The sequence below is a fragment of the Dermochelys coriacea genome, chromosome 17 (assembly GCF_009764565.3).
Source record: "Dermochelys coriacea isolate rDerCor1 chromosome 17, rDerCor1.pri.v4, whole genome shotgun sequence".
NCBI lineage: Eukaryota > Metazoa > Chordata > Testudines > Dermochelyidae > Dermochelys > Dermochelys coriacea.
Window position 1 is genome coordinate 7,917,084 of NC_050084.1, and position 17,274 is coordinate 7,934,357.

The window sequence follows — 17,274 nt, forward strand, 5'->3', positions numbered from 1 at the left end:
CTGAAGCAGAGAGACAACAAGTGACCACGCCACACAGCAAGTCTACAGGAAGTCCAGAAAAGGAACCCAAGTCCTGATAGCCAAGCCTTTACTTCTAACCATTAGCCCACAAGCTGGCTCCCCACAAGTGCAAAAGAAATAAAGTGAACATAGGTGGGAAGGGAACTGAAATAAATATATATACACACACACACACACACACACAATAGCAAACTTTTAAGCTGGACACTGAAATGAACAAGCACATCTTAAGAATGGAATTTTGAAAACCCTAAAGGTTCCTATTATATCATGCCAAACTGATTGTTGGGGTTTTCCACACAGAACAGGGCTCAATGATGTGCAGGGCAGAGAAGTAATAAGGGACACCTATTTCCTTGCAGTGAATGAAATGGCATGGGGCATGCAAGATACATGCATGAAAGCATGTGATTGCATGCATATCTATGATCTGGCATTCAAAATACTAGAGAAGATGCAATTAAAAAAAAGCACATACACAAAAAGGGATATCCCCCTCCCTTACAATAACAGATTAATGAATGAGAACAAACTAATACCAAAGCTTAGGGGACCACGTAACAGGACTCTTCAAGCTCTAGGAGACCCAGCCTCAACGTTCCCTAACATTACTTGCTATAGTAAGACCCCATAGGACATTATTTTGAGATGTTTAGGGGCCTGTACATTTTTCTATGGCCACAGTACCAGATACAGTCCCTAAATCTGGGTCTCCTCATGGATCCGTTTTGTCAGAGGAGTGGTGTCCTCACTATGTGGTGTTTGGCCATTGTAACATGCACTGAATGTGACTACAAATCAGTATCTGACTGAGGTCTGGGCATGAGGATTTCCTGGGCTTACGTCTGAACAATGGAGGGGACCAGCACAAGTCAGACCCCAGCCCCACTATTCATTTTCCTCTAGAAGAGTCAGTGAAGAAGAAAGCTGTGCTGTAGAAGATGCCATTAGGACTGGCGAAGGGGCATCGGGGCACAGAGTAGCATACATTTTGTCTAGGTCGACTGCGCACTGTCTGTTTAATTGAAAAAAATTCTAAAGGGAACTGGATGTCCCCACACCTAGTGCACATGTTTCCGAACGCTCCCTGAAAGTCCTCACATACCTACAGGAAATGGACAGAGAAACAACTAGGTTTGAAATGACAGCAAATTGTGTGCGCCCCTCTCTCTCCCTCCCCCATAGGGAGCTCCCTGCTGCCTGGCTCTAGAATTGTTCTCAGTCCTCCCGGTATGTGGCTGAAGAGGAGATGACAGCAAGAATCTCAACGAAAAGAATACAAGATCAGTAACAAGAGACCTTAGAGCAAAGAATGATTGGTTCTCAAGTTATACATTATTCACAGTTAGCGCATGTCATGGCTGCCCAGTGTGAAGTTGTAATCATGTGGTCAAAACCAAGTGAAACTGAATACATTGTAATCTAGACTATCCCATTTGTAGCTGTCCTGAGATTTTTGGGGTGGATTTTTTTTTTTGTAAGTTTATACACAATGTAATACCATAAAAGGACTTTTCGGTATCAGGAACTCAATTGTGCATTATTTAACACACATCAGGAGGTCAAGTTTGGGTCTTTTCAGAATAATCAGCAGTGTAAAAAAGTGTTACGGTGGTAAGTAATCCACTTACTGGGCTGTGCTCTTGCATTTTTAGGTAGTACAGTAGGTTGAACTGTAGCCTCTGAAAACACCAGCTGCAATGGAATATGCTATAGGCTCAGGACTAATCCCGATGCTTTGCTCTTGTAACAAAAACAACGAGGAGTCCTTCTGACACTTTAGAGACTAACGAATTTATTTGGGCATAAGCTTTTGTGGGCTAAAACCCACTTCATCACATGCACGGAGTGGAAAATACGAGGCAGGTAAAAATCCACAGCACATGTGGATTTATACCTGCCTGTGCTGTGGATTTATACCTGCCTCTGTATTTTCCACTCCATGCATCTCATGAAGTGGGTTTTAGCCCATGAAAGCTTATGCCCAAATAAATTGGTTAGTCTCTAAAAAGTGTCAGAAGGACTCCTTGTTGTTTTTGCTGATACAGACGAACACAGCTACCACTCTGAAACCTGTCATCTTGTAAAAAAGTATCAAAACACTGGGAGATTAAAAAAAGGAACAACTTGTGGCACATGAACTAAGTTGATAGCAGATATCTCCAGGAAAGAATCACCAAACTTCTTCACCTTGGCACCATCCTCTTGCAACAAACAAAAACAAAAACCTCTCTTCTCCTAGCCTGGGGAGAGTATCTGTCTCGGTGTGAATTCAAACACCTAAGCAGGCAGCAGTTCACTGCATGCTTTACGGTTAGCTTGCTGCTCCTCCTCAAGCAAACACAGGCCCTGAGGCCTTCCCTATGCCTTCCAGCTGAATTTGCTTCCCCCCACCCCCTTTTTACAAGAGAGCTCCCCTCTGAAATTGATAGTAATGCATGCAGAGAGCCACCGGTTATGTCAAGCTGTGACTGAGTGCCGGCATAGGGCAACGCTTTCAAAATCAGGCGGCAAAGCAGAGGTCAGCTGAATAACCCACTTGAAGTTACTAACAGCACAAGCGAAAGAGAAATTCAGCTGGCTGTGACCAGTGGCCTTCCTCCTACATTCCTTCTTCTCTGCAGAAGGATCCAAATAGAAGGCGGCAGAACATGCCTTGAACCATCTGTTTTGATTGGGTTTTTCCTCTATCCCCCTTTCTTTCCCCTTTCCCCTACCAACCCCCAGCATTTCAGCCAGGCTGAATCCGTTACTGAAGCCCAATTTGCATAACGCTATCATTATTCCGTTCAGTTTGCTGCCCCTTCAACAGCCCCTTTTTTTTGCTCGGCTGGAAGCTTCTGTCCTTTCCGAAACAGACACGCCAAGGGAGCAGCAGCACATTACTGCTGCCTGCTGTCCAATTAGCATCAAACCCACAGCATGAAACGACAGGTATTTACAGGTGTCCTGGAATCATTTCCCCCTTTCCCCTCCTGATATCAGCTCAGCTCCCGCGACAAGGAGGGGACCTCAGGCTACCTAATGATACACTCAGAGTTCTATACTCAACTCTCCAGGCTTACCCAGCTCAGGTTCCAAAAGAACATAGTTTATTTTATACCGGGAGTCAAGTGATTGATGCAAGAGGTTGTTTCAACAACAACTGAAGCCTGCAGAAAAGCTTCCATTTTGCCAGACATTCAAATCTTATGAGCAGGCCACCATCAAATGATGAAGCACCAACAGTAGGGGGTGTTGGGGTTTTTTCCCCAACAGCAAGCACAATCCACCGCTCTAAAAGAACACGGACGTTGGCTTCTGATTCTTCCATAAAATGACCTATTGAACACAGCAATACACGTTTTGGCCTTCAGCTGTTCACAATAGTTTTGACCTCTAGTTCACTAGATGGCTAAGGAGGAGACAGGCAAAAATGTCGAGGCGACACACCAAAAGACAGCAGAGCTAAAGAGAAACCATATACCACTGCAAGGCTTGAAATTAGCAGTGCTAGAAATCTCATCCTCTTCTAGGCACAGAAAGTGAGAGAGAAATTTGACAAACACACAGATACAAGCAGGTTCATGAGAGATTTATATCAGGTGCCTTTGAAATGCAAACACATCTAATGACTAAGGTTAAATTATGCTCTAGAAAGCCAAAAGGTAAAAGACAGCAAAATGTAGCCCTAAAGAATGACTTTCGAGCTAAAGACATCTACGTGAATGCATTAACAAACATGTTACACGTAGGCAAAGTCACATGCATAGATATAGACCCCTTGCAGATACAAAATTTGTATTCACATCCGATACACAAACATGGTCTGCAGATATCTGCATCTGTGGATATAAAGTGGATATCAGCAGATTTGCAAGGCTCTAGATATAAAATTTGGATCCGCATCCATCTGCGATCGGCAGACATGGTCTGGGGATATAAAGAGGATCTCCACAGAATTGCAATGTTCAACACTTGTATATACCACCAATATATCTAAGTATGTCCTTGCCAGTGTGTGTATATTTATACTTTTCAATATAGATGATATACAGATATAGGATTTAACATGCATACATATGATGAAAAATATCTTAAGTGACTCAAGGGATTGATAAATTGGTAGCTTAAAGACCATCTAATAAATGCAGAGCTGAGCTCTGTTCAGCTGGCCATACTTTAGAACAGTCTCTTAAAACTACAGTCTGCCAAATAAGGAGGTGGGCTTGTACTGGTTTCATTGCATAACATAGAAAAGTGAGGCTATACCCCCTGCAACCATAACTTTCCCCCAGTGAGATTGCAAAAGAGTACTTGGATCACTTTATAAAAAGTGTGCTTATCAACACAATTCCTCACCACCAAAGAGCTAAACCGATATCTGTAAATCCACCACCACCTCCTGGGAACTGGGCCAGAACCTCCAAGTATCTTGCTTCACATGACTACACCCATGGGACATGGTCCATGGCGTAAGCAGCCCAACCTCACCCAGGGGAGCCACGTGAGGGAGAGTCCTCACTAACCCTTGGTCCATCAAACTGAACACCACCAGCACTAGAGACCAGAAACACATTCCCAACTACTCATCCTGTTGCTATAGCAGACAGAGAGGTTGGGTTCTGTTCCACCCCAAAATAAAGAGGTAAGACATTGCCTTCAGCCACTGCCAAGGCAGCTGTAATGAAGAAGGGCTGGAGGAGGGGGAGGGAAAGAGGGAGGAGAGGGGGTATGGAGAACAAAATATCTTGGGAATCACCTCTTCTGACACCAGCAGTTCCCTGATTATCCTCCAGTGAAAAGCGAGCTGTTGCTGGGTGAAGGGCAGTTTGGATCGGTAATGGAAGAACAGATTGGCTGGGGGAGAGATAATTTGGGGAAATATAATTTAACTAACAACTCTGACATTTTACTTGTCATGTGTCCGTTATAGGTTGAGCATCTTGTGTGTGTGGCTTGTAAAGCTTCTTAGGGCAGTGGCTGTCTCAATTTATGCTTATGCATCATCTAGAAAAAAGTTACACCAATCCTGATTGGGGCCTTTGGATGCTGCTGGAATACATATGTTAAACAATAAACTTCATATTTATTTATATCTAATGTTTGGAAATATTATTTCTATCATCAACATAGAAGATTTAATTATTTTCATGCAAGAAACACCGCATTATGAACTGATATAAAACATGAAGTTAACAAGGTTACAAGAGGAAAATAGTTCTAGGATGGAAACTGGTGGGCCAGGTGAAAAAGATAGGCTGATGGCATTGGTAGCATCATCTTAGATAACTTGAGGCTAAATGGAATAGTAGTAGGATGGCTAGTCCTACCCAAGAAAGAGGGCCTATAGAAAAATGGGAATTGCAGAACTCGCTTCACTTTTCTCAAGCAAGTAAAGTGCTACCTAATGCTGTTGCTGGTCATCCCAGAAAGGAATCAGGACTACAGAAGCGGTAGTGGTGACAAACAAGGCAACCTGAAAATAGGATGAGAAGGAAAACAAGTTCAGGCATTGGAGACAAGAAAGATGATGGGAATTTAAAAAATAAACCAACAACAGTGTGTGGGTTCATCACATTCACAAAGCCTTGCATTTGCCCTACAAAACTCTGGGAGTCTCTGATAGAGAAGCATTTTCAGGAGCTTTTATTCATGTTACTATGGCATCTCTGACTCAACTAGGAAGCAGCATTCAGAACACGCTGGACTGACGTCAACAAAAAGAGTGTGGCAAGGTCGCAGGGCTTCACTCTAGCTGTTCAAGTCATCATCTGCAGAGAAATCCTAACAGGCACCCTCCCTGATGGCAGCATTCCGCCATCTGTACTATGCCAATTACGTGGTCTCCGAATAAAGTGCCGAAAGCTAGCTTCTTGCCAAGTACAGCTGTGAACATTGCTCCCCCCTCACCCCCCCAAGACAATAAGATGAGAGTCTTTTGGAACATGGTCCAACCACTTAAACGCTTTTTCAAGTTTTTAATTTTATTGATTTTAACGTTTGGAATTGTTACTGTTACCATACTTTTACTTTAACGTTTAAAATTTTAATTTTTCAAGTGAAACCAGAGGAACAAAGAACACTGCCACAAGGAAGCATCTGTCTGTGATCACGTAAGGTGCCCAGAACAATTATGCTCCGAGTGTGTACGAATGTGCTTACAGCTGCTTTTCTTTGGGTGGGGGAGTTAAATGGCAACAATTGGCATTGTGTCTATATCATACTGAAAACGTCCAGGCAGAAGCATGGAAAATAGGGAGCCTCATATTAAAAAGGCAATGCAAGTATATTACTCTCACTCATTAAAGTGAATCCTCCAAGGCAGCTATCCCACCGCTGACATTCTGCAATGAGAGCAAAGTCTCCATCTAATCCACAAGTTTCACACGAAAAGGGAGCGTGATGGGGTGGACAAACCCTACACTGGAACAGGGCAGGAAAGGGTTAATGGCCTGACCTGAACACGGGCTGAAGCCAGCTTGTCTTGAGACACCTACCAGGAATAAAATGTCTGGAATGGAGGACCTTAGGGAATAAAAAGTGAGCAAGCAGGCTCCCCTGACCGAGGGATCTTAGGCCTGAGGCAGAAAGGCTCTAGGGGGTTGGCTGAGTAGCACTGAGCTGAGGATCCTGGGAGACACCAAGCAGGAAATGAAGGACTGAACTGGACATTGTGTTGTTGTTTGTTAAAGTCAAACCCTGGGAAGGGGCAAGCTTTGACCCTACACTGGATGTATGGACCCCATTTTGGAGCTGATGGGAAAGTCACTTGCCCATAAAAGGAGGGAAAAAATAAAAATCAGTTAGGATACCCAAAATATCAGGGAGAAAATAAACCCTCCAGCTCCTTCCTAGTCACACTGCATGAAGGGAAGAGCATGACTAGAGGAGCAGAATGTCCATTGCAGGCAGCTTTTGGAAGCAATGTCCAGCCTCACTGAAATGTCCCGGCTTCAGAGAACATGGGGAAGGCTGGACTTTTTTTTGGCGAGACGGGTTATTATTATTACTATGAGAATGAACTGCTCCTACTTGGGACAGAGCCAAAATTCCCTTCCCCATGCCCACCCGAGAGAGGCAATATTTCTTTCAGGACAGGGGACCCAGTGGATATTGTGTACATAGATTTTCAGAAAGCCTTTGACAAGGTCCCTCACTAAAGGCTCTTAAGCAAAGTAAGCTGTTATGAGATAAGAGGGAAGGTCCTCTCATGGATTGGTAACTGGTTAAAAGATAGGAAACCCAGGGTACGAATAAATGGCCAGTTTTCAGAATGGAGAGAGGTAAATAGTGGTGTCCCCCAAGGGTCTGTACTGGGACCAGTCCTATTTAACAGATTCATAAATGATCTGGAAAAAGAAGTAAACAGGGAGGTGGCAAAATTTTCAGATGATATAAAACTACTCAAGATAGTTAAGCCCCAGGCAGACTGCAAAGCGCTACAAAAGGATCTCACAAAACTGGGTGACTGGGCAACAAAATGGCAGATGAAATTCAAATGTTGATAAATGCAAAGTAATGCACATTGGAAAACGTAATCCCAACTATACATATAAAAGGATGGAGTCTAAATTAGCTGTGACCACTCAAGAAAGATCTTGGAATCGTTGTGGATAGTTCTCTGAAAACATCCACTCACTGTGCAGCAGCAGTCAAAAAAGCAAACAGAATGTTGGGAATCATTAAGAAAGGGATAGACAGTAAGACAGAAAATATCATATTGCCTCTATATAAATCCATGGTATGCCCACATCTTGAATACTGCCTTCAGATGTGGTCGCCCCATCTCAAAAAAAATATATTGGAACTGGAAAAGGTTCAGAAACGAGCAACAAAAATGATTAGGGGTATGGAACGGCTGCCGTATAAGGAGAGATTAATAAAAATGGGACTTTTCAGCTTGGAAAAGAGACATCTAATGGGTGAAATGATTGAGGTCTATAAAATAATGACCGTGTGGAGAAAGTAAATAAGGAAGTGTTATTTACTCCTTCTCATAACACAAGAACTAGAGGTTATCAAATGAAATTAATAGGCAGCATGTTTAAAACAAATAAAGGAAGTATTTTTTCACACAACGCACCATCAACCTCTGGAACTCCTTGCCAGAGGATGTTGTGAAGGCCAAGACTATAACAGGATTCAAAAAAGAACTAGATAAGTTAATGGACAATAGGTCTATCAATGGTTATTAGCCAAGATGGACAAAGATGGTGTCCTTAACCTTTGTTTGCCAGAGGCTGGGAATGGGTGACGGGATGGATCACTTGATTGTTACCTCTTCTGTTCATTCCCTCTGGGGCACCTGGCATTGGCCGTTATCGGAGGACAGGATGCTGGGCTGGATGGGCCTTTGGACTGACCCAGTATGGCCATTCTTATGTTCTTATAGGAACTTAAGCTTTGAAAACACAAGTGATGGTTTTGTGCATCTCCAACAGAACATCTAAGAAAGGGCATTTCAGCTCACTTGCCAATATGCAGGAAATTGAACTCTTAGGTATATTCCTCATCAACGAGCAATAGATTTCAATCGGGAAGGATGATCTAAAACACTAGGAAAAGAAAAGATCTAAGAATTGAATTCATTTCTTTCCTAAGTCTGTTCTCCTTCTCTCCCAGGTGGCACAAAGAAGCAGAGATCATCCAAACCCAGTGGGTTTTGCATGCATGCACTTGCTTGCAATATCTCGCTGAGGAAAGTAGTTATCCCCATATAGCCTCTTCCAGGTCAGATTACTGCAATGCACTCTCTACTTGGAACCTTTCCTCAACTTCATTTAGTGCAGAATACAATGGGCTGGTTGTTGTACTTCTTGTCTGGCTTCCACTGGGTGCCATAGAAGGTGTTCTTTTTGATCTATAAAGCCCATTACGGTCAGGGTATTAAAAAGTTTCTCTCTGCGAGCTTTACCCTGGCAATGAACATCAGCACAGATTCTAAATAGGACAGAGCTGTATGTCAGCGTACAGGGGGTTCTCAGGAAATAGAAGCAAATAATTCCCAAATCACTAGCATTCTCTTCTGCTCACAAGATAATTATGAACAGATCAGATTTAAAAAAAAAAAAAATTTTTTAGGCGTGGTTGTGAGCAGTTCACAGCTAGCATTCCATAGCAAATATACAAAATCTGAGCTGTCTTACTTAGCTATGATTAGTCAGATGGGGAAGTGACATGGTATAGTTTCTTTTCTGACAGGATGAGGGCACAAGCACTACTGGGGTGAATACTTGTGTGAGAATTTAAAATTCATTTTACAAATACCCCACATCATTCTTTGAAATATTCTTTGCATGAATATTTGTCCCAGTGAAATACAACCCCTTGGAGGTTCATAGGAAGCAGACACAAAAGGGACACAAGCACAGCTGGAGAAAATTCATGTAAACATTTGATCAAGTGTTCATGGAAAGTTTGCTGCAGCACTGAGCCAGTTCTAACTCTTGGTGGAGGACCCTGTCTTTGGAATTTGCTTCCTCCCTTGGTTTGACAGAACCCAAATGTGCAGAGCTTCAAGCCACACTTCAAACACCTGAAATCGGGGACGATTTTGCTGCCTTTGGTTTGGCAGCAGAAGTGTTTTGTTGGATTAAGGTAACACAGATTGGCTGATATATTGCATGTTTATCCTTTCCAGTGTAAAGCTTAGGACTGACAACAGGCCCATCTTACAAAATGAAAAACAAATATGACAGATACGGAACATGGACACGGAGATGGATAAATGACGTGCCTAAGAGCCTCTCAGCAAGTCATTGTCAAAGCCAGGTTCAGAACTTGAGTTCTCCAGATCTGCTGATCTGATGCTCAAGGCACTTAAAGGTGCCTCCTCGGTTAGTTTAAACCAACTTATTTAGTGTCTTTTCAGCCTCCTGATTTCCTGTTATCTGGTATGCTTTGTCCTCCTGGCCTTTTGATGATTGCACAACTCTGTACACAGCAAATAGTGTCATTAAGCACTGAGGGACAAATTCATTGCTAACGCACGTAGGTACAACTCTATTGGAGCCATTGGAATTGCACCCGCTTATGCCAGCGGTCAGTTTGCCCCCGTATCAGACTGGGCTTGGATGGCAAGGTGCTCTGATTCAGTCCCTAGTGAGGAGATGTTGAAGGACAGGAAACAGACCTAAGCTTCTGGATGTAGCTACCTGAGACTCAGCGTGACGGGGAAAGGAGATTTCTGAACAAAGCAACTCTCCTCTGGGTAGGTGGGAGTTCTCATTCTCCAGCTGATCTTGTCTAATTGAGTTGGCACACAGTACTAGGACAGTGGTCAGCACAGACAGGCCAAACAACCCCCAAGCTACAAACAGAAGTAACTATGAGCACTAGCAAACAGCAGGAAGAAAATGGAGACAGAACAGTGGGACAGAGTATTATAAAACAGCACCAAAAATAGCATGCAATTATTTACAAATATTCCAGAGATGAAGGAAACAGATGAGACCAAATGCATGGCCCATTTGTATCATGAGTGCTTTGCGCTGCTTGTTGAGGACACTCATTCATTTCAGAGCAAACCAGATTCTGAAAATCACTTCATAAAACGTACCGATGGATTCTCAGTGAATTGAGACTGTCCCCACTGTCCAACCCCATCAAAAAGAAAAAAGAAAAAAAATAAGGGAAAAGACATTTGGAGACAAAGAAGGAAAACTGCACTCTTCTGAGGGGGCTGGTCCCATTCTGCCAAGCTAGTACAGAACAACAGTGCCATCCAGTGGCCAAAAAGTCTCATCACGACCTTTGGCTCTAGTGCTCTCTCGACTTCTTTGGGTGAAATAATTCAGCATAAACTGGTTTCAAAATATTCTCTCCAGGTCTCTAGTTAGGGATCCCTACTGCAAGCAAAGAACCACCTTGATAATCTGACAATCCTGCAGAGTGCTGAGGAAGATCAGATAATCGAGGTACTTTTCAACGTAACGAGTAGACGTTGGCAGATGTGACCCTTGTTTTAGATGACGCGAGTGAGTGGTGGATAACTGAGGCATTTGAAAACAGGACAATACTGAGTTTCATCTTGATTAACTTGTCCATCTTGCTTAGGACTAACTGATACATCTCTCTCCACACTTGCTCACTCAGTTCTGTTCCAGGTTTTCCCCGATGATATGTGACACAACCCTTCATAAATCCCGTCTCCAAAGGTACCTGAATTCAGGCCTGACCTGTTTGGATGAGAGGTGGGTAGCATGAACTGGAATTCCACAACACAAGTGTTGTCCTTCAGCTGGCGATGCTGTACACTGTTCAACTCATAGGCAATGTACGCCCTTCGAACGTACACCTGGTAAAATAGAAAGTCTTAGTTAGTTCTACTGGGCTGGGGAGATAGAAGTGATACAATGGAGGAGTCACAAAAAAAACAAATGCCTCCAAAATGAATAGCTTCTAGATTTTTTTTTTTTAAACTCAAGAAACAGGAGATCAAAATACTGTTACCTGGAAACTGCTAGAAAAGATAAATGATCCTGTCTCAGAGAGTGGCCTATATGCTATAGCCTTCAGAGGAAGGCCAAAACACATACAATGTACATAAATTTGAATTATTATTCTGGGGCTGGGGATTTCTTCCTGACCTCAACTGGTGATTAGTTTCTGCTCTGAAGCATGAGGATTTAAATAATCAATATGTTATGAAAGAGAATAAGCTCCCCCAAATGCAGGAAAGGAGGCTACAGTTAGATGAAAGCCGGCAGTTCAGAAAACTCACTGTGATACAAACACCACACAGGGTTTTCTGGAGTGCTATACATCACTCAGAGTGCAGACCATTTTATAAGGCACTAGCTTCACCCTCTGCCCCTGCAAGGAGGCAATTTGTCTTTAAACAAAGGAGACAGGTTGGATCTGAGATTTTGGTCCAGCCCATTATAAAGTTAAATGGCAGACACTAAGTTTGGATCTAAACTTCCTCAAAATGTAGAAGTATTTGTCTCTCTCAGTGCTAAGCTTAAAGTTCACCTACCAGATAGTTTTACTAAGCAAGGGAATGATGGTTAGGGCATCAAGGTTATAACACAGTGCCTGTTATTTCCAGAGTGTCAGAGGGATCCTTCCCTCCCAACTGGCTATATACTAGAGACGGTCGCAGAGGGACCTCAAGATAACATCTCAGACAGACAGATAGATTGGGGGGAAACAATGGAAGAAAGAGAAAGTTTGTTTTCAAGTGGGCAGAAACATACCTCCAGAGCTGCCATTCGCACTACCTGGTTACTATGGTAGAAAAAATTTGGTAGCACATCAAAGATGGATGTTTCAGACAGAATGAGTTTCTGAAAGAGATCACACACAGAACGGTTTTACAAGAGAATGTCTTACTATTAGAGCGGAGCCAAAAGTTTCCATCGAAACAAAATTCTGATGGAAATCTTTTTTTGCACAAATATTCTTCTGTATTCTAACAAGTGCTACTTTCTACAGCTTTTCTTTCATGATGTTCACTGTGGCAGCACTTAGAGGTCTCAATCAGGTATCAGGAACCCTTAGTGCTAGGCACTTCACAGGCACATAACAAAATCACAATCCCTGTGCCTTAAAGAGTTTACAGTCTAAATTCTAAGCCAACCTGCTGCAGGAGAAGCCACTTTGCAGTTCCCTAATTGCCAAGTCACAGTCTGTACACCACACAGCAATTAACCCCTTCACAGTTACAAGGCAAAAAGGACAGGGGCCTGTGCCAACACCTCAGATGAGTATTTGGCTGCAAAGCTAAAATAGCATTACAACTAGAGGACAGCCCTGCTACTGGCTGAGACTTTTTGTGTTCAGTCTATGGGTTTTGGAATTTACAAAACATATACATGCTTTCATAATTCACCCACAGCCCCTGCAGAAAGGGCAATTCAGGGCACTGCTCTATGCCTAATGCTCAATATATTCCCTTTCACAGTGGGCTGCAGAGAAGTACAGGGTGATATTTTTCTGTGAAATTAATCAATTGCTTAAGGAGTTATTACATTAGGAGTGAAAACGTGTTTTGGAAAAGATTAACAAGCACCCCAAATCTGCACAAGCTAGTACTAGGAAAGCACATTCTTTCCAGCACTTAGTATTAAACAGGGACATTGCTAGAGCTGTGCGATGTCTACACCTGACATACCCTGGCAGTTGTCTCCTCTGGATGAAATCTTCCATACAGACTTTGAGCCATGCATTTTTGTAAGGCAAGGTTTTGTGCAAAACTGATATTATTGAGCTTAGTGAGAGGAAAATGAGGAACCAGAAAAAAGAATCCCATAGATACCTGTAAATTCTCAATGCAGAACTGGTGTCCGTACATGTCAATGGCTGACAGGAAGATGGACTCCACCTGGTTGTGACGCAGCTCATATGACGGCAAATGGGAAGCAATGAGAACCTGGTCAGACAGGAGGATGCAAAGGGTGAGTGCCAGAGAGAACTGTTATGCTGGCCCGTTATTAGAAGGATGCACTGCAAGAGCTGCAAGTCTATCCCACCAGTAGCAACCATACTCCCTACCAGAAGAGAATGTTAGCTGCATGTGTGAACTCTAGGCTCTGTAGCACAAGAGTGATGCTGCAAAATTTAGTCTCATTTGTGTATCTCTGTGAATTGTATTACTGGGTATCCCCAGAGAGAAAGGGAACAGTTTCAATCAAGTTTAATCAGTGCATGTGATTTAGCACAGCAAAGCAGCTAGTCCTGGGGATTGCCCGACTGGCTGTTAACTGGAAAGCAGAGCTGGCAGATAGCAGCGATGGGGAGGCCTGCAATGGAGCCAGCCTTTCACAGTTCCAGAGCAAACCAAAAACACGAGCCACCCATGCCAAGTACTTAACATCCAACACAGAGATGATGATAGGAAGGGACAGCAGCTTGCAAGGGAAAACAAAACACAACAGAGCAGCATAAAGATACACCCAAGCATGCTGCTGAGAGGTTCAATAACGCTGAATGGTTCAAGGACATGGACACAAATCTGGAGAAAACATAAGGTCACTGAACGGCTTCAAACGCCCCCATTCATTTTCAACGCTCACGCACTTAAATAAAAGGAGAGATCCCCAAACTGTCAGCTTCCCTGCTGAAGACTTTTAGACTGGAAATAGGGACTGCAGGGTGAGAGAAGCTAACCGGAGTTCCAGGGTTAACATTATTGTGCGACAATTATGCCCTCCCACTCCCTAATAAGTACAGACTAACCACTAGCTAGGGAGCTCAGCAAAATATCCACGTCTACATAGGAGATTCAAATGATCATTAAATTGGAATCTTGGAAAGGACACTATCAAGATTTTCCCCATTATTTTAAATCATAATTTACAATATCCCTTTGGGAACTGGAAAGAGCTATCCATATTTCAATCTCTGTTCTAGGCATATCCACTGGTTTGCTATTGTAGGGGTAGTGAGGAATCCCAGACTGCACATCCTGGTTATACATCCTAAACAGCATACATTGGCTTGTTATTGTAGGGTTGCTCATGAGTATTGGAGTGTTGTTGTTTTTTTAATTTGTTTAGGGATAAAAAACAAAAAAAATCACTAACCCATCAAAAGTCCTAGACTTTGCAAAACAGATGATTAAAATACAAAGCAAATCCAATTTTGATCCTGCCAAGCTTGACAAGGTCCCCTTTTAGCAATGATCAGCACAGAATGCTGAAGGTGCTGCACTTACCTGACGCGCTCGCAGGGCCACTTTTGCATTGGTTGTCTTGCTGAGCTGGGTCAGCTCAGTTAGAATATTAATTAATTCATCTGTCAAGGTGGGGTCTCGGCCACACAGCTGATCCTTTTTTTAAAAAAAAAAAAAGACACTGGAAGTGTTGAAAATGAAGATGACCTCCTAAGTAACTTAGAAATAATGCAATGTTCTTAGATACATTGTTGAAGCTGTGAACATTCCCCAGTGTTTTCATAATGTTACATGCGGAAGGAAAGTACATGAGCTGGAGAGGAAATGGGAGGGGGAAGGAGGAGGTAGGCGGAATCACTCATTTGATTGTTCATATGCAAGGTTTGTTGGGGCATCCAAGCTCATGGCAAAGTAGGGCATTAAACTGCCAACAAAATACAGCACAAACATCTCCCAACACGCAGCGTTACCTCTGGATCAAAAGTCTCCCCCAGCAACAATCCAGAGTTCAAGAAACATTTGACCAGAATGAAACTCCTTGCAATGCGCAATAAAGATTAGCAAACTTGGCTCTGGAAAACGATCAGAAGGAAAGAGTTTAGCAGCTGGGGACCCTCTGCAGAAAACACTCTGTACATATCTTGCAGCACCACTCATGCCTTTGGTCACACTGCCCTCTATGGCTAGAACAGCTTCTTCTCTTCCAATGCAACAACTTACTTCCCTCTCCTCAAAGCTCATTTCTGTCAACCCCTTTCTCCAGCACAAATCACCACTCTAGTGATATTATGCTTCTTCCCCATTGCTAACAAAAACAATACAACCTGAAGAAAATCACAAAACTGTAACAAAATGAATGACCTGATGGTTTCCCACAAATAAGTTTCTTTCCACCTCTTTCCTGGCCCCTTCATTCTCTTGTTTTCTCCCCCTAGGTCTGATGTAGGCCCTGATCTTGCAATGAGCTCTTTGTGGCCCTCTATCCCCACTTAAGAATTGGGATCACAGATTGTGAACTCTTGGGACAGAGACCATGCCCTTTTACTCATCTATAAAGGACACATTACACCAGTGTCATTAGATATGTTCACATACACACCAAAAAAAAACAGACCACCAGCCGTAACAACTAGAGAATGTCAGCAAAACCATTTAGAAAAGCATGCGTTTTCCAAACAGAATCCTTGAGAAGAAACTGCTAGGCTAATTCTAGACCCAAAAGATAAGGTAGGAAAATTAAAAAAAGTGTCCTCACGGAATTCATGACTAGTAAAAATTATTCCATGATAACTTAAAATTCCAATGAGAACAGTTTGCTTAACATTCCCCAAATGCTGCAACATCTTGCTAAGCAAAATTAATTATAAGCAGAAGTGAAATTGACTAGTTCATTTCCACTGTCCAAACTGAGTGAATAGCAACAAGGAAACTAACCAGCACGAATGGTGAAGTGTGTCGCAGTTTCAAAACTCTGAAAGAACTGAAAAAAAATGGCCATAGAAGGACAGAAATGTGTTTTCTCACTACGTATAGGCAGTGCAATTCTGTAAACACGTCCAGAGGTAGTTCTTAGCCTCAGGAGCAATCGCACAGCTTTCAACTACTCACAGTGATTTGCACGACAAGGACCCAAAGTTTGTAACCTGCAGATGCCTCTAATGTGTTTCTTTTGTACAACCCTCCCATACTATTGACATATCAAATGAATCATAGGAGGCAAATGAGAGATGAAATAGGGATTTGGGACAGCAAGCAGCAGATGGTGCCTTAAGCACTTGCAGACCAGAGGGCCCTTTTAAGAGCCAAGAAATACAAAAGGTAAAGGGGCAAAATATCTACATCGCAGGTTAGATTATTTGATAAGCCTGCTGGCAGGAATTAAATAAAAATAAACCAACAACATAAACCTCAGTACTTGCCAAAAAATAGTTTATACTAACTCCCACCTCCAAGCCTAGCGAGTTTTAAATTTGTTCTTGAGCCCCTTCTTTAACACTCTACATCTCTTGCCCCAGCTTTATGCCATTTCTAGGAACCTACAACAATGGAACAGTTCAAAGTCAAATCATTTTCAGTTGACTTAGCTACCAGCTTGTAGACTATTGTCTCTGACTAATAGGGCTTAACAATGAACACCATAGAGATGCCTGTGAAGCCCTTCAAGTTACATTTGTGTCTGCAGACAGAGAATGTTTTAAGAATTGTTCACATGGTGTTTAAAAAAGTATATAGTTCTGTAGTACTCTGCCGTATCTACTCGTACAAAAGCTGGCTGCTGACAAGACTTAAGAGTTGTAATACGATATGCTTCTGGAGCTTCATGGCAGCAGTACGGATAGAACTTGGATCCTCCTTGGGCCTCTACATCAAGAACAGCAACATTAGCATCAGTGTGTCCTGACATGACATTTGCCTGTGGAGGACAAACTTAACAACCCCAGATAAAGAGCTCAGCAACCTTTAAAATGTCATTACTTTCACCAACATATGTACCAAGAGGTCCCTATGGCCTGGAAGAATAATAAAAATTACAGATGAGAAGGAAGGATGGTCTTGTGGTTAAGGCACTGGACTGCCAAAAAAATAAATAAATAAAATAAAATAAAAAAAATTACAGTTCAATTCCCACTCTGACACAGACATTGCTGTGACCTTTG

The 17,274-nt window shown here is 42.5% G+C and overlaps 1 protein-coding gene across 3 annotated transcripts in view; it reads right to left on the reverse strand.

Moving 5' to 3' along the window:
- The window catches only part of ACACA (acetyl-CoA carboxylase alpha), a 186,415-nt gene that overhangs the window by 110,676 nt on the left and 58,465 nt on the right, over window positions 1-17,274 (reverse strand). For all 3 annotated transcript variants that reach the window (XM_038375923.2, XM_043499553.1, XM_038375920.2), the window contains 4 exons: window positions 14,660-14,773; window positions 13,262-13,375; window positions 12,201-12,290; window positions 11,181-11,299 (listed from right to left, as the gene is read on the reverse strand). In XM_038375923.2, the coding sequence (XP_038231851.1) occupies window positions 11,181-11,299; window positions 12,201-12,290; window positions 13,262-13,375; window positions 14,660-14,773 (437 nt within the window). The remainder of the gene's footprint in view (window positions 1-11,180; window positions 11,300-12,200; window positions 12,291-13,261; window positions 13,376-14,659; window positions 14,774-17,274) is intronic.